The 18,218-nt window shown below is 47.2% G+C and overlaps 1 protein-coding gene across 10 annotated transcripts in view; it reads right to left on the reverse strand.

The window, feature by feature from the left end:
- Nucleotides 1-14,262: 14,262 nt before the first annotated feature.
- The window catches only part of AZIN1 (antizyme inhibitor 1), a 30,033-nt gene continuing 26,077 nt past the window's right edge, over nt 14,263-18,218 (reverse strand). For 6 of the 10 annotated variants that reach the window (XM_026495603.4, XM_044382661.3, XM_026495604.4 and 3 more), the window contains 3 exons: nt 17,380-17,495; nt 16,861-17,075; nt 14,263-16,625 (listed from right to left, as the gene is read on the reverse strand). In XM_026495603.4, coding sequence (XP_026351388.1) covers nt 16,514-16,625; nt 16,861-17,075; nt 17,380-17,495 — 443 coding nt within the window. In that variant the 3' untranslated portion in view covers nt 14,263-16,513. The remainder of the gene's footprint in view (nt 16,626-16,860; nt 17,076-17,379; nt 17,496-18,218) is intronic. The other 4 variants (XM_048212518.2, XM_026495606.4, XM_048212517.2 and 1 more) reach the window with 1 other exon arrangement.

The following is an 18,218-nucleotide window of genomic DNA, read 5'->3' on the forward strand; positions in this document are numbered from 1 at the left end:
TTCTTGTAAAAAGCTGCGCGCGTCCCCACCCACCTCCGCCCTCCCGCGGCTGCCAGATCGGGGCCGGCCCCCCTCCGCCTCCCCCGGAGGCAGCGCTTTCTCCGCCCCTGGCAGCGGGCTCCGCTTCGGAAACTGTTGACTCAGAGGGTGGCCGGGCGGCCAGCGTCTGATGTCAACCTGGAGCGGGACCAGGGGAGAGGGGGCGGGGGCGCTGGGTGGCGGGGGAGGCGCGGGGCCGAGCCCGAGGGCGCCCGGCCGCGGCGGGGGGCTGTGCGGCGCGCTCGGCGGCTGCGGCGGCCCGGGCGCCCGTGAGTCACGGTGCGTCACCGGAGCAGATGCCCGGGGCGGCCGGTGGCTCCCGGGCTCCCGCTGACTCATCAGAAAGCCCGGCCGCGCTGCCCGGGCGGCGGGGGGCGGGGCGGCGCGGCAGCTGGGGGGGAGGGGGGAGGGGGCAGGGGAGAGGCCCGGGCGGGCGGCAGCCGAGGTCTTCTGAGGCGCGTCGAGCCGGAAAACCCCGAGGAGGCGGCCGCGGAGGGGGCGCTGGGGCCGGCTGGCAGCTGCCGGGGTCACCTGAAGCGCGGGGCCGGCGGCGGGCGACCGGAGAGAGAAGCAGTCCCCGCCCCCCAGCTGCCGGCGCGCCGCGTCAGGGGCCCACCCGCCCCTCTTCCGCAGTCTAGCTGCACCTCGCGGGGCCCCGCCGGGGTGAGCTGGGGGTGAGGGCCGCGGGAGGCTCCCCCGCCCCGCGTCGCACACGCCCACACGCCCAGCTATCGGGAGAAGACGGCTCCGAGACACCAGCCCTGGCCTCGGCGGCGCCCGAGGTCGTGGGGCTCTTCCCCCTCCCTTTAAGACTTTCGGTGTGTCTGGGAAGAGACGGCACCAGCTTCCAGGGCCTGGAAGCCTGCAATCCCGGTCTCATTCTTTGTACCCCGCCCCTCTCCGGGGGCATCTACCCTGCTGCTGTAGCCACCACGTGCTGGGTCAAGGCCTGGCCCTGGCGCTTTCCTGTCATTGCTGGCTAACCACAAGGCCCCGTGCTCTCAGAAAATGGAACAGAGGAGCCAGAGAACAGAGGGGCGCATGAGCAGAGAGAATTTATCTGGGTGACTGTGCACCCTGTCCTGGAACAGGGACAAATTCTGTAGCATTCAAGAAATACGTGAGACTCATGTATGCAAGGTGCTCCCCATCCCCAATGACAGGTGGGGGAGGAAGAGGCACAGAAGAGTCCATTGGTCCTCACCCTGCAGATACAAGCTGGCCAGGGAAACAGCCGTGGGCACACCTTGAGCAGAACTGGGGGGACAGGGGTAACAGGCACATACAGAGGCCCTGGTGAAGGCTTCCTGGTGGAGCTGGCACGAGGGTAGGGACCTTGAAGAGGAATGATTTGAACAGATGGGGAAAGGACATTCCAGACAGAAACAAATGCCTGGAACCAAAGCCTAGAGGCGGGAAAGAGCAGGGCGAGTTCTGGGAATGGCAAGCAATCTAGTTGGACCGGAAGAGCTGAGGCTCACCAGAGCATCAGCAGCTTGGCCTAGCAGACAGATGTGGATCTCAGAAGCAGGCACAGTGGCCCAGAGGGACCTGGAGCCATAGGGTTCCGCCCTCTGCCCCAGGGCACTGCGTCATGCCAGTTCCCAGACAGATGGATTCCTTCCAAGAATTCCGTAGTCCTGCTCAGTCACAGCTGCTGGAGCCTCCCTGCTTTGGATGGCTTTTATTAGTTGGTGTCTAATGCAAATCCTCTTTTGTTCAGATTTCAAATACTTTCCTCTTCTGTCCTTTGATCATTATCTATTTGTATTGATCTCCCTCAGGGTTTCTTAACCCCAGCAGCACTTTAGAATTATCAGAGATGCTTTAGAAAACAAAAATTTTGATGCATGGGCCCCCTCCCTGAAATTGGACTTCATGGGTCTGGGGTGGAGCCCAGGCATCAGCATTCTTTCACTGGGAGGCCAGGGATGAGAAGCAGTGATGCAGATGTCACCACTGGGTGCGTCCAGGTCTGGCCCACACTCAGAGTGGGGCCTCCTGGCCTTCAGACTTCCCAACTCCAACAAACCCTGAGAAGGGCCTTGGCAGATCTCCAGGAGCATTTGGACTCCCTGAGGCTGGAGCTGAAATGTGTTTCCCAGGCATCCACTCTGTAGTGGAGGCCAAAGTTTCCAACAGGAAGGGAGGGTGAGGCTTCTGTTTGCTTCCCAAGAGCCAACTGGCCCTTCAAGCCAGTGATAGGCACCCTGATCCCCACCGGCAGGAGAACAGGAGTCAGCAGGAACTGCAGCCATTTCCCATCGCCTGCACAGGCCTGGTGGGGGCCTGGGTGGAGGTGGCACCATCTCCGGCAACACTGGCCCGGAGAAGTGCAGATTGGGGACCTGGCAGCTCCTCTCTTTCTCACGGGCAAAATGGAGGTGAGGATTCCTGCCCCTGTGAAGGTCTTCAGAAAAATCACCTCAGCATGGGGACAGTTTTCAGTAAACATTCTCTGTTTTGCTAGTAACTCCCTTCACAAGTTTAGGGAAAATCTCCAAATCTGGGCCTCACAACTCCCTCACTGTCCATCCACCCCACCTCCCTAATCCACGGCTTTGGGGAGGACCTTGAAGCTATATCGGAGGCCCTGGGTTAGGAAGGTCAGGCGGAGGACTTGGCAGTGGCCTCCCTGCTGCAAGGGAAATGACGTGGATTAACAAGAGGGTAACCAGCCAACCTTTCCTGGGACTGACTGAGAAGCAGAAATAGGGCCTTGAGCCCGGGGAGGATTTAGAACTATAGGAAGAATTTCCTGACAAATGACCAGTGTTGCCTAAAGGACTCATAGTCTGTGAAAGTTGGAGATTCGTCCTGAGCACCTAACCCTGTCACCACCAAGCAGCGTTGTTCCCATATGACAGCTGAGAAAACTGAGGCTGAGAGACATTCAGTAACTTGGTGAAGCAGCCGTGTCAAGAGGCAGGGAGGGGGCTGGAAACCGAAAGCCGGCAGTTGAAAGTCCTGGGGCAATCCCTCCCTGCCTTTTGACTCTAATATCCTAGGATTTCGTGTTGTTCATCTTAAGCCTTGCCACCAGAGCCCTAGAGAAGCCGCACTTAATCCCGGGGTTTGGGCATTAAACCCAAGGGGGAAGTGTCCTTTTAATGCTGTGCACTCTTCTTCCTGTGAATCCCCATCATGTTAGAGGAAACTCTACGAAGGTAACCAGTGTTTACTGGAAGGTCTTTCCTGGCCAAAATTAGGGCAAGCTAGAGGCTGTCCAAGGTCTCTTGGGAGACGCCACCAGACGGCCCTCTCTTGGATTTAGGCATGGACACTTCTCCCTTGGGATTCTCCCGGCACCTCTCCTGGTAGCGTCACAAGATGCCCGGTGTGGAAGCTACGTTGCACAGATTAGGAACTTGAGGCTGGACAGAAGTATCACTGGGAAACAACTGTGTCTGGATTGGACTCCCTAAGTCCCCTCGGTCGAGTCGCAGAAGCAGGCCTGACCACCTATTGGACCGGAGCGGTAACCCGGCAGCACCGCCAGGCCGGGCCCTCCCGGCTGCAGGGCGGCCCCGGGCGCGGCAGGGCAAACGGGAGACACCGTCTGGTACGCGCGCACACACCCGAGCCCAGGACCCGGGCCCCCGAGCGCCGGGGAGGAGCCCATTTTCCTTCCCCCTCCCCTGGGAACCCGCCGCTGGGGGAGGGGGCGGCCGCTGCCCTCCCCACCCCGCCCGGCCGCCAGGTGCCCAGAAACCCGGCCTCCCCCTCCCGCCCCCGCCCCTGTTCCCGGCGCGGCCCGCGTCTCGCCGGTCACGTCTTCCCATCCGGCTCCAAAGTACGAGTCAGCCGCTGCCCGGCCGACCCCGCCAAGAGGCGGGGGCCGGGGGAGGGCGGGGCGGGGGCGGGAGGGGGTAAGGGGAGGGGAGGTGACCCGGGCGGGCGGGGCGGAGCGCTGGGTCGCCCCCCTCCCGCGCGGCGCGGGGAGCGTCTGCAGGGGCCGGACCTCGCCCGCCGCGCCCCAGTCTGCCCCGGCCCACAGGGCGAGGCGCGGGCGAGGCCGCGGCAGCGCGGCCGCCGCCCCAGCTGGCCGCTCAGCGGGCGGGGGGCGGGGCGGGGGAGGCCCCGCCGGGGAAGCCGCGAGGGCGCGCTTCACGAGCGGCGCGCGGGCCGGTGTTGCTGGGGAGAAAAGCGTCGCCGCGGCCCCGCCCCGAGCCCCCCGGGCGCTGCGCCCTCTGCTGGTGCAGCCTCGTAACGGCACACGGACCCCACCTGCACCTACAGAGACAAGCAGCCTCGGGAGGCTGAGGACTGCTCAGGGCTGCTCGGGTCTGGTCAGTAGAAACTACTGGTAACTTAAAGATCATCATTCTTTTTCAAAGAAAAAAAAAGGAATTCAAAAGTGAGTCCTGGAAAATGTGAATGTGGAGGAAAAAAATCACTCATAGTGCCCGTATCTAGAAATGAACACTTAGAGTTTTAGTGTCTACCCTTTCAGTGCTTCATATTGGCAAATTTCTGTGTGTGTATTCTTTACAGAATAAAAAACATAGGGGCCTGGGTGGCTCAGATGCTTAAGCGTCCGCCTTCAGCTCAGGTCATGATCCCTGCTCAGCCGGAAGCCTGCTTCTCCCTCTCCCTCTACTGCTCTCCCTGCTTGTGCTCTCTCTCTGTCAAATAAATAAATTAAATCGTTAAAAACATAAAAGAATTAAAAATAAAATAAAAAATACAATATTGTCAGCTTCATGAACACAGAGGCCTCATGTTATTCACTGCTCCCTCCTCAGCGTCTAGAACACTGGCAGTATTCCAGATGCTCAGAAACCCTTTGTTTCTGTCTACATGGGCTCACTGTCAGGACCATCACTGTTCTCATGCTTGAATTTTCTTTAATGATCCACGGACCCCGTGGAATGTGAGTATGTAAGAGATTGATGGTAAAATGGTCCACTAGCCCCCGTAGCTAGAATCTGAAGGCAGACGTGTTTGGGATTCAGAATTATTCACGGTACACATATAAGGTAACCCCCACACGCCCAGACAGCACCCTGTAATCAAACACACCAGATGCCTGCAGCAGAGCGTGTGGCCCTTCACACCAAGTAGGATAAACACCGTAAACAGCTGCATGTCAGTGTAGTCAACTTTTGAGGCCAAAGGAGTTTTCACCAAACTCAACTCAAAACTTCAGGTTTCCAGAGCATTTTGAATTTTGAACTTGTAGAGACTGTGGACTTGCACTGACCTTGGTCACGCCCGAGGTCATATGACGTGAGTCTCTGCTTTGAGCTCGTGCTTTCCCGTTTGCCTGTCTCCTGCACACTCAGTGTGCACAGTAACTCCAGGTAATTGAGGTGCCAGCTGATGAGATGTGATTGAATGTGGGGTGCGGGGTGTGAAGGGGTAGGATTTGGTTGGGTTAGACTTCAGATGTGGTCACACCTCCTTACTTACTTGCAGCTGCCACCTTCAAACCAATAGATTTTAGCACTGGTGGTTGCATCTTTATCTTGGACTCACTTCCAGGACCCAGCTTGTCCCCGGGGACCCCCCCCCCAGGGACTTTGAGAGAGAGGAGCCAAACTCCCCAGAAACACCCCCACCCTCCCAGAGCACTACCATGACAAAAAGGACACTACCGTAACTTCTCAAGAAGGGTATGGGAACCAAGACAGTCACATATGTAGCCTTTGTGCTGGGCCTCTCTCCGCGCTCCAGACTGAATAGCCAACCTCCTACCGACTTCCCCACTTGCTTCCCACACCAAATTTACCTCAGATGCAACATGTCCAAGACCACACTCACAAACCTCCCCTCAAAGACTGTTCTTCCTCTGTTGTGACCCACGTCAGTGATCAAACCCATCATCCACCCAGTTACACAAGCTCGGAACTCAAGCACCTTCCACCTCCTTCTCCTCCATCCTTACCTGACTCATCTCACGTCTTGCCCATTTACCTCCGAAACAGCCCTCCAACCCTTCCCTGCTCTTCACCTCCACCACCACTGAAGCAAGAGCCTAACCAGCCTCTACTTCCAACTCTTGCTCTACTCAGGTCCTTTCTCCACAATGAAGCTGGATGGATCCCTTTGAAACACAGACTCAATTATGTCACATACACACATCCCCGGGCCACCAGGAGTAGCTGCCCAGGCTTACCACCTCACCTAGGATTCTGCGGTGCATGACCTGCAAAATTATTTGACAGCTCTAAAACACACCCCACCCTTAGCTATAAAAATGGAAATGTCTTCCCCATTTGTCCTAGGATAAAAATGGAAATCCATGAAAAGGCCTGCAGAGCCCTGCCTGGTCTGGCTCTGTTCTGCATGGTGCTTGTATTACGAGCCTCTATGTTCCAGGGGACACGGGCCTTCTTCCTCAGTCCCCTGAGTTTCCATCCCAGGGCCTTTCTCTGCACATGTTGTGCCCCGTACATGGAACATTCTCCCTCCATCTCTTCAGCTCAATCCCAGGGGCTCCGACCCATGCCTGTCTCCCTCAGGATACTGTCGTGTCTGGGTTGCCTTATAATGGTGTTGCCCCACCCTGGCCCAGAGCCTGGAGTAGGTGTCTGCTCGCCTCGGCTCCCCCATCTCAGGACAAGCCCAGGAAGAGAACCAGAAGCACAGAAAGGAGGGGTGTTTGTGAGTTCTGGCAGAGAGCATCTGTTCTGTGCCGGGCTCTGGGGACAGGACGAAGATGCAGCCCTGCCCTCACGCGCCACTGAAACATGGCAGCCTGAGGAGCCAGTTCACTGACTGCCTTCGAGAGCTTCACGTTTAAATCACAAAAACAAACCCATGGGTCTAGCAAAGCCACCATGACACAGGGACCTTGCCCCCACAGAATAAAGTTCCCTTCTTTGAGCCTGAACCAAGCAGCAAAAACCCCTTTCTGCCAACCAGCCGGGCCTAATGGCTCCCTGCTTTGTGCGTGCCTCAACCACCCGACCCTTTAAGATCCCATCCTAACCCTCTCAGATCCAGAGGCTCTGAAGGCTTGCCTGGTGTGGGACTTCCTTGGCTGCATCGAGCTAAGTAAGCCTGGCTTTGTGTGGCCATAGGCATGTTCTTGGTGAGCCTGACATTCCAGCTTGAAGAAGTTCATACCCCACCTGGAAAAAGCCACACTCAAAGTGTAACCACCACACATCCCTTGAATACCCAGGTCTTCTAGTCTTTCGTTACTTTGTCTCACGCCTTGGAACAGGGTTCACGTTGGGCTCAGGGCTCCAGAAGTTGTCACGGCACCTGGAAACCTGTACTTTGTTTGGGATTTGCAGTGGCAAAGGCTGTTGCTCCTAGGAGTGAGTGTATGGGGGAGCGCTGGGCCATTGAGGCAGGAATCCCCTCTTCCTCTCGGCTCCTCCCCCTTCAAAATCCACTGTAGCGATGCAGTGTAGAAAGGCGGGGGCACTTGCGAGGTTCAAAAACATGATAAAACCTACGAATTTAATACTAAGTGAAATCAGCTTAAGCGCTCGGAGAAAAAACGGTTTGTGTTAACTTGCCAAGGCACTAAGCATAAAGGTAGTCCACGGGCGCCATCTAGTGGGAATATCTGTCACTGCCGCCCACCCTCTGAGCTCTTTTTAAGCTGCTGCGCATAGCATGAGATGCCTGAGTTTTTCTGCAGCAAGAGCGGGGCCTGCCTGTGCCCTTTTCAGAGAGAACTTTTTGAGCTTAACTATCCCTGGCGCGGGGCTCTGCGCTGTAAAAAGGAAGCCAAGAAAGTCTCACTCATAACCTATAGATACTTCGAATTTTGTGAAATTTTTAAAAAATTTGTATTCAATGTGCTTCCCTTTAACCTGGCCGCTAGGAGGCTCAGCGCTAACACAGGGGTCAATCTTTAACAGGACCTTAAAATGATCACGTTTACTAACCTCACCTACTTTTTATCTAATTTTTAAAGTCTCCCCCCCATTTATTGCCATTTTCCTTATCTAGTTTTTATCTCATATGAAACCTATTTTTCCAAATTTTTGGAAAAAGTGGAGTCATCAGTTACTTCCTACAGGGTCTCCATTAACTTCCTAAACATCTTATTCAGGAGTCATCAGGAGTGAGAGAGGGTTCAGAGCCCCAGGATGCAGCAAGCTAAAATCCAGTGAGTGGGAACCTGGGAGACATAATGGCTCTCACGTATTGAACCTTTACTATGTGCTGGACACTTTTCTAAGCACTAAATGTAAAATTTATTGCATTCTTACAATCCAATTTCTGTAGGTGAGGAAATGAAGCTCAGAGGCTTGGGGCAATTTTCTCTACAGCAATAAATACCTAATATGCAGTTTTTATGGAAGAGGTGATTGAGGCTCAGAGAGGTTAAGTGATTCATCCAAGGTCACCCACCTAGTAAGCAGTAGAAATGGAGTTGGGATGCCCCAAGTCCATGTTCTTAATCATTAGGCTCTACTGAGGCTTCATGAGCTCTGACTCAGGCATCAGCCAAAGCCAGAGTGGGAAAAGCAGGGCTCCAAGTTTCAGGGTCACAGGCTGGAAGAGGAACTTGCCAGCAGAGAGCGCTGGGGGTGGGGGGTTGCTGTATGACACAGAATCACCTGCAGTTGCTTGTTATGTGATTGGGGTTGTGTGGACATGACAGTTGTTTACTCCTGCCCAGCCCAGCACCCTGGATGAGCGATACGGGGCATGTACAAGCTCAGACTGCTTACTATGCCAGGTCTAAAGATCAAGTGGGAGCTGGTTTGTCTCTCAGATATTATCTAGAAGTCAGGAGAAAGTGTCTAGTTGGCTCCCTGGAATGGAAGTGCCATGCGGGCAGGGATTCAGGGCTATTTTATTGTCCTGTTGTTAAAATAATGCCTGGCCTCTAAATATCAAAAGATACTTGGAGAATGAGTGAACAATCAAATGAATGAATATGAATGATAAAGTTGAACCCTCCCTCAGGCTTTGCGGTGAAGGATTCGAGCTGTGAAAGGTGCTGAGGGATCTCACGGGAAGGGACGGGTAGCAAGATGGTGCCTAAGGCCAACCAAGGCCTGCCTAGAAAGCACAGATCCCAAACAGAACTGCAAAGGGAGATTGTAAAGATCAATCATTCAGTCAGAATCGTTTCAGAAGCTCGCTTTGCAGCCATAAAGATGGTGGCCTGAGGGGGGTTCCTGGTAGCAGAGAGACCAGTTAGAAACTATTGAAATAGTCCAGTTAAGAGACAGGAAGTCAAGCGTGGCTGGGTGGCTCAGTCAGTTAAGCATCTGCCTTCAGCTTGGGTCATGATCCCAGGGTCTGAGTCTCACATCGGGCTCCCTGCTCTGTGGGGAGCTTGCTTCTCCCTCTGCCTCGCCTCCCTCTCTCTCCCCGATGAATGAAGAAAATCTTTGAGAGAGAGAGGAAGTCAAACTGGCAAGTCTATTTTTTTAGAGGGTGAGGGAGGGGCAGAGGGAGAGGGGAGATAGAGAATCCTAAGCAGGCTCCACACCCAGTGTGGAGCGGGACCCAGGGCTGGATCTCTCGAGTGTGAGATCACGACCTGAGCCGAAATCAAGAGTCACCAGGTGTCCCCAGACTGGCAAGTCTCTAGAAGCAGGCACGATTTCTGGTGTGCCCTTTGCCCTCACGTGGGTGTCTGGGTAGGTTTGACGCCGTGTATACTCTGGGTCATGCAGTGTGGGTGGTCAGTAGGCTGACGCTGGGAACGGTGAGGTACGAGGTAATGGGTGAGGGCCTTCTGAGCTGCTGGTCTGGGGGCCAAGTTATGGGAAGAGGGATGTTTAACATGTTGAGAACAAAAAGGGGCCAGATTGAGGATACTAGTTCTTGGACATGCTCTCATGCCCTAAGCTGCCCCCTGGGCTAGGCTATGGAGGTCTGAACCCTGGGCTTCACTCTCCTGGAGAGAACCATCTGGAGAATTGCAAAGTAGCCACACCCCTTTGATACAACTTGCACCTACCATTTCCAGGCTCCTGAATCACTGTGCAGGTGTATCTGAGGACTGACCTGAGGGGTGGACCGACTTCAGACCCTCTCCCTGGATTTTCTTCTCCAGTCACAGCCTGCCTGTAATACTCGGAGGCAGTTGCCTACTCTAGGTGAGACAAAAATGATTGGAAGTGGCAGAAGTAAAATGCTGGGCACTCGTGTCAATGAAGTCATATTTTCCAGGGAGGAGAAAGAGGGCTGGAATGTTGGAATGAAAACAGAGGTGTCTAGAAGGCAGTGCTACAGAATATTAAAAGCAGTTGTGGAGAGTTTTCAGGTGATTTTAAAAAACTATCTTCTTTATACTTTTCTGTATTATTGGGATTTTTTACAAAATAATTTCATAATAGGAAAAAACGATCTCTCTGCAGGAAAAAAGGAAGATAAAAGAAAGAAGGAAAGCTGGAACATGTAATAAGCAAAGAATGGGAGGGGGCAGAAGAAAGGAGCAGCCACTGAAGGGAAAGGAGCAGACACCAAGGCAGTTGGACCAGGGGTCCAGGGTCAAGATATTGCCCATTCTGAATGGCAGCACCTGTTGCTACAGGCTTTGTCCCACCAAAGTTCATACTGAAGTCCTGATGCTCAGCACTTTAGAATATGACCTTATTTGGAAATAGGGTCACTGCAGATGTAATTAAAGCTAACATGAGGTTATTAGGGTGGAGCCTAATCCAATGTAGCTGTGTCCTTATAAAAGGGGGAATTTGGGCACAGACATATATACAGGGAGAACGCCATGTGTACGTGAAAATGGCTATCTACAAGGCAAGGACAGAAGGAAAAGATCCTTCCCTCCCAGCCCTCAGAAGTAACCAACCCAAAAAATGCCTTGATCTTGGACTTGTAGCCTCTAGAACGGAGATAATAAACTCCGTTAAAGCCCCAGTTTGCAGTCTTTTGTTACCGCAGTCCTAGCAACTAATACACATCTTAGCAGAAACTGTGGTTCTGAACTTAGACATTAAACCTAGGATAGCCTTAAAAATACAAACATAGTATATAGCCTTTTTCCTTTAAGGACTGGGCACTGGGGTACTCCTCCAAGGTTTTCTGTAGGGCTGAGCACTTCCAACCAACATTCTGCATGTGGGTGTGTCCAGGAAACCCAAGCTAAGACAATGACACAGGTTTATCAAGTGTTGTGCTGGAATCCCTGCTGACCTGCTCTAGCCGTAAAATCTTGGGCAAATTCCTTAAACTATCCGGGTGTTCATTTCTTCAAATGCAAAACAAGGGAATTAGAGGGGAAAAATCTCTAGGACGCTTACAGCTTCTCATGTGTGTATCATACAGCAGTGTCATGAGGCTATGGAGATGTTAGCCCTTGGCTACATGGCTTAAGGCCAGGCTTTATTTCCGATGTCCGCATCCTGTTTAATTTGCTCAACTGCCACCAAATTGCTGTCATTGGAAAGTGCGGTTGCTGCTAGTGAAGGCTTGAATGTAATCCTTTATTACTGGTATTTTTCAACTCAATCCTTTATTACTGGTATTACTGACGGAGTGACGTAAGCTCTCTTATGTTTTGAAACCGCTTTGTTCCAAAGTGATTGGTTTTATTAGGGACCAATGTTAACATAACATGAACTTCATGGTACTTAGTATTTCTGTCTTCTAGAAACACTAGGGAAAGAATGAGACACCCAGTTGAATCAAGCTTAGTATCATACAAAAAGGCACATCCCTCAAGCATCTACCAGCCACCTCAGCTCAAGTGTTCAAAGCCACATCCATCCACAACTGGTGTTACAACTTTCCAATTTCGGATAACCCTTCTTCCATCACTTCCAAGTCTGCAACCCTCCCACTTCCACAAACCTTAGGTCTTCAAGTGCTACAGTTTGCTCTACTTGTGTATTTAACTAACATGTGATACTGTACTGAGGTTTTAATTGGTTACTATCCATACTATAATGTTGCACTGACAGTATTGTGTACTCTGAACCCCACATTTTCCCCAACAGCCTAATGGTGCAATTTCAGAGTGTAACCGCGTTTAAGGAAGCAGGTCAAATTATAGCAACACAGACTGTACATAAAAAGGGACAGAGCATCATGCTACTTGGGAATATTTTCCACCTCAATGTGAACTTCTCACATCCAGCTCCACACTCCAATGCCCTCCCCCCTTCAGTCTAACTCTAAACCCAGCTGTTATCCGGGCAACGTGAAGGTAACATTCACACGTTTTTAAATGATGCTTTTCTTTTGGGAACCAATAAAGTGCTCCTCCCTCTCCCAACAAGTTGTTGCATCCTTGCAGAATTAGAAAAGGAGAAAATCAAACTTGGAAAATACTCTGCTTCACTTCTGTTGAGAAGAGTAAGGAAGAGTATCTTAAGAGGGTAGGTTTAAGTCATGAAGAATTAATGCTGAGGGACATTTTCAGAGATAAAAGATACTGCACCCTTACCTTGGAAATTAGAGTTACACCAGTGAAAAATAGACGGAGTGGAGAAAACCCCCAGAAGCAATTTAAGACACAGAATAGATGGGAGGAAATCAATGAAATCCAGACAAAATTCCTATCCTTCAGTCAAGTGTCCCCTCTTGCATACTGCTGCTAAAAACGGAGTGGTGGCAAAGCTGTAGGCACACACACAGATAGTCTGGCACCATTATTTAGGAAAAGCTTTCATTTACCTGGGCCTAAATTTTTTTTTTTTTTAAAGATTTTATTTATTTATGTGACAGAGAGACAGCCAGCGAGAGAGGGAACACAGCAGGCGAGTGAGAGAGGAAGAAGCAGGCTCCCAGCGGAGGAGCCCGATGTGGGACTCGATCCCGGAACGCCAGGATCACGCCCTGAGCCGAAGGCAGACGCTTTAACGACTGCGCTACCCAGGTGCCCTACCTGGGCCTAAATTTAATCTGAGGAATATCCTACTAGTTTACTGCAAGATTTTCTTTTGCACTCTTGCATTACGTGGGGGGGGGGGGGGGGGAGGCAATGCGTGATCACTTCACCTGTCAACTGCAGATTCGACTTTTTGTAAATGATCCAGTGACAATCTTCTCAAACTAGGCCATCAACTGCACAGGGTTTGACAGGCATAAGCAATGTTATGGTAGAACCAGGATTTGAAAGACCATTTAACAGTGGAATTACTTTTGAAGCTGAAGTTAGGTCAAGGAATTCAGGAGTTATGGCAATACATAAAATGAGCATGTTAGGTAAATTAAGCCTTCTATTCATTGACATTTTTAAAAAGTTTGCCCAGTCTGTTTCCAACAGATAAAACCTTCAACTGTGTAACACTGGACAGAGTGCCTGGAGCCTGGAGCCACTTTGTGTTCCCCTATCTATACCCCATTCTAGGCGAAGATCTGAACTATGATTAAGATACACGTAGTACCCACAATTTGTAGTAAGCAAAGGAAAAACAAATTTCCCAGTAACATTTAAGAGTAGGCACTGCTACTTTTCAGGTTAACTTTATCCCCAAATGGATGATCACACATTACCAGAATTTAAGACTTAAAATGCTTTCCTATTTCTATACTTTCTCCCATCCTGAATTAGCAACAAAGAGGGGGGAAAAAAATCAAATCCCCACCACCCTCAACTCAAATTTGACTGCAGTCCCAGCAGAATAAAAGGTTCCAGAAATCGTAACTTGTTATCAAAATACAGCCACCCCAAAGTTGGTAGATTACTTTAAGTAGGTATAGACTGGCTTCCAGCAGTGCCAGTAAAGACCAGAACCGGTTTTCATTTCTTATTCCTAGGCTAGGTTTATTCCCATTATGAAAGCCTGAATCTGCAAATACACCATTCTTCTATTCTGCCTTCAGGATGGACAAGACAGGAATTGAATTATTTGGAGGATTTATTCATAACTTGAATGTGGAAGACTAATAATTCTTTTCTGATCTTATAGTCTGAAACCAATTAAGCAAGTATTCTTACTATATTGTTGGTCAAGTTGCTAGTATCTACAGTGAGAAAATACAAAGTCCCCAACAAGAAACACAAAAGATTTAACAGTGGCTTTTTAAACACAATATTTGCATTGAATGTTACAGTGCCCACAATTACTTGGAATACCTACCTTAACTTAAATCAATTTTACTTAGTCTAAGTTTAAAATTTAAGAGGCTGGGAAATTAATGGGTCTAGAAAACATGGCCCTGGAAACATCTTAGTGCTCATATGTACTGAATTTTATCAAAATCTTTCATAGGTAACGCCCAACATTTTACCAGATTTGCTACTTTATAATAAAGATTCTGAGAGAATGCTTTTCAAATATATACAAAGTTGATATGCAGAATTAACTCTTTCATGATAGAAGCCAAAGTAAAACGTAAGGAGGAATAAAAACATTTTATCTTGTGTATTCAGAATCACACACAAATTACCTTTACAGTTCAATTTACTATATAGAAATCATTTGGGTTTTATATTTTCAGTTAAATTCTGAACTGAGATTACAATATTGTAAAAAAAAAAAAGATTGTTACATTAATTCAGTACTTTTTAGCATACCAAATTGAAATACATAAGTTCAAACTTCAGATTTATGGCGAACAGTCTTCAAATACAATACAGACATTTCTTAAAGTTACCATCTCATTCACATGTGAAATTTGCAACTCTGAGCTGTTATACATAGAAATCTCCTATGAATATGGCAAAGTTGACATGCCATGAAGCTCAAAGCTGTATAGTCAAGCCAAGGACTCAAAGTTGTACCATCTTCTAAAAGGTCTGCCATTTCTGGACCACAAAGCACAACACATAAAGAAGGCTGGGAATAATTCCTCCTCTTTATTACAGTTAAAAAAAGTTGCATGTAGCTTGGAACTTGGCATAAAACCCCATATTATACCTTGGTAAAGTCCAAGGGTAATTATAGATGACAATGGACTGGGGTCTTAAATTTAATTATTAGAACCCATGAAATTCAAATGGGCATCAATCAAATCAAAAAATATTAAGCACCTACTGGTTTAAATTGAAATTTATTAGAGATTCATGATCAATTTCTTTCCACCTTGAAATCAAGGTGTAAAAACCAGCTATTAAGTGCATTCCAAACTTCTCCTATGTAGCATAGGTAGAATTTTCTGTCCATTGGCACCAAAATGAAGTCACATTTCCTCTTGGGAGACAGAAATTCCACATCTGAACATAGAATAAGTCAGGAAAAAATGACCCCTGTTGTTTATTACTATTGTGATTCTGAGATCTAGGATTACTAATATACTAGCAGTGAACAATGCAAACTCCTGGCAACAACTGTCAGGTTAGTAATGCTAACTCCCTTCCCCAGTCACAAAATTTTAGTATGAAAAGAATTAAAATTACTAAGCTGAACAAACGGGAAATAACAAGAAACTAAGTGTAACTAAAACAAAACAAACTCCCACTAAAGTCTGAAATCATTGCAATTAAGAAATTGAGAATAGGCGTGCTTCATCCCACCCCCTTACAACTCTGAATTTAAATAATATTCCGTGCAAAAGAGCATCAGGTTTCTGGATATAGATGTAGCCCTTCTTTAAGTTTTAGTGCGCTGCAGAGTCTTCTGCGATTTTATTTCCCTCCCCCCCAAGTTTATTCAAAGTATTTAATAGAATCTTCCATTTCAGCCAAAAGATTTGTAATTCAAAAATTTACTAAGGTATTCTATGCATTCTATCTATACAGAAACACCTATTAATTATTACAATTGGTTTATGCAGAATTAACATTTTTGGTGTTAAAATTGTTAAACATCATGCTTACTGCACATCAACTCTCCATAATGAATCTGAACTTCACAATGATTTACCAAACATTTTACTTAAATTACTATTTAAATAACTGAAAAAAAATGTACTACTGAGCCAAACTAAACTTAAATGGGCTATAAAGGAAAAAAACAAAAAAAACCAAAAAACCAAAAAAAAACCCCTTCAAAACAGTCCATATACACATCTATTTCAAAACTACCTTTGCTAGCTAGCCCCTTTCCCAAAGTTTTAGCCTGAAAAAACAGTAAAATCTACACAAAATTTTATTGCAATCATACAAGGGTTACATTAGGTCAAATACAACAAATACTATGATGCAATTTTACATTTATTAAACTACAGTTCAAAGCACAAATTTACACATTCTAAATACACTAAACGTATCTAATGAAGTCACACTGGTCTTCCACTGACATCTGATATATCTGGGTGAAAGACATTTAACTTTACAAGACTTTTTAACATGAATCCTTAGTATAAAAACTGTGTACTTGTATGTAAACGATTTAATGGGGAACCCAATTAATGGGCTTCCATCTCCACTAAGTCATCCATTTTGTTGCATATTTTATTTTAAACGCTTATGGGGCACGACAAACTGGTAAGTTTAAATCTGGATACATTATCTAAATCTCCCAATTACCCCCCAATGAATTATAGATGAAAGCTGATTTTGTCTGGTCCCAAATAGCTATTACTAATAGATTTTTTTTCCCGAGAGAATTAACAGAGTAAGATTATTTGAATTTGTTTCACACTGGAATGTAGACCAGACAAGCTTAACCTGCAACTTCAGATCTAAAGAAGCATTAATGCCTGTTTAAGCTTCAGAGGAAAAGCTATCTTCTTGGCTCAGCTGAATGCAAGAAGGCACAAAGAAGAAGTTCTTCATCATTGTGTCTGAAGTAATTCCAGCATCTTGCATCTCATACCTTTCAAAAAAACCAAACACAAAACCATAATTCTAAGCAGAAAGACCACACCAACACATAACAAATGAACAATGAAATAAGATTATAAAAAAACGAGTCTTCCAATAACCCTTAACAGAGGAGTATTTTGCTATTACTTTTAAGTTAGGCATTTGTTACAGAATTAAAATCATTAGCTGATATTTAATGTCATCTCAAATATCCAATTAGCTTTAAAATGAAAACAATACCTTACCAATCACTAAATGACATCATGTAGTAAATAGCTGGCCTCTGAAAATCATTAAAAGCAGATGGTTCATGGAGAGAATCTGCTCCCATGTTATCAAAGATAAGCCAATCTCCCACATTCAGCTCAGGAAGAAGACAACTTTCCACAATTTGATCAAGCTCATCACAGGATGGACCCCAAAGGCTGCTTGTAAACAGAGGCTCATCTTCCTTGTATTTCTGTCAGGGGAAAAGAAACTTTCTAAATTAAGTTTTTACTCATGTTATTGCAGGTATTGAATTTGAGGGTGGATGAGAGCATTTTCACAACATCAGATTCAATATGCCTATGAAAGGCAGGCCTAGAAACAAGGGCAATGGTGCTCCTTCTTAACTCCATCTAAGGCAGGCAAATCCTCAAAAAAGGGCAATATTCTCCATCCTAGAGTATTCTTCCAAAAATTGGGATGCACCTTAAAAAAAGGGGGGGGGTCAGTTAATAAACTACCAAATAAGCAGTTCTGTTATTTGTAATACAACTTGCCTTGTGAACCTCTGGAATGGTATTTAAGTCCTCAGACAGTTTACTTGCAAAAGAACCATAAACACCATCATTCATATAATACATGAAGGCTGGTTCATCACTTCCGGTTTTTTCTACTGAAATAAAGCAGAAAAAATGAACATGAATTTACACTAAAATGTCTAATATATAGTTAAACTATGCAAGGCATAGCAGATCGAATACTGAAAGAACTTTGTTTTCACATTTCCCAAAATATTTAAATTAACTTTAAAAAACCTGATATATACTGACATACCTTAAAACTGTTAGCCTAAAAAACTAAAATACTTCACAAAGGAAGGTGACCAATGAACACATGAAAAAAGTGCTCTATAAGAGTCACCAGGTAAATGCAAATTAAAACTACAATAAGCTTCCACCACCACACCTACTGCATAAAATTAAAAAGTGATAATACAAAAAAAAAAAAAAAAAAAAAACCAGTAAAAGTGAGGGCACAACCAGAACTTGAACATATACACCACCAGTGGGAGGGTAAAATACCACTTTGAAATCTTTAAAAACATCTACTCTGTGACCCAGCAATTCTATTCTTAGTCATTTCCCCAATGACATGAAAAATGTCCGCAAGACTTACACAACAACGTTAAGTTTTATCTGTAATAGCCCAGAACTGGAAACAACCAAATATTCATCAGCAAAGACAATGGATAAATTGTCTATTCACAGTGGAATATTAGCAATAAACATGAAACAAAGTTCAATCAGACATTATACCAAGCTGTCCTAAAATATATGCTAGAGGATTCCATTTATATGGAGTTTGAGGGCAGCCCAAACTACTCAATGGTGCAAAA

Source organism: Ursus arctos, unplaced genomic scaffold (genome assembly GCF_023065955.2).
Source record: "Ursus arctos isolate Adak ecotype North America unplaced genomic scaffold, UrsArc2.0 scaffold_6, whole genome shotgun sequence".
NCBI classification, from domain to species: domain Eukaryota; kingdom Metazoa; phylum Chordata; class Mammalia; order Carnivora; family Ursidae; genus Ursus; species Ursus arctos.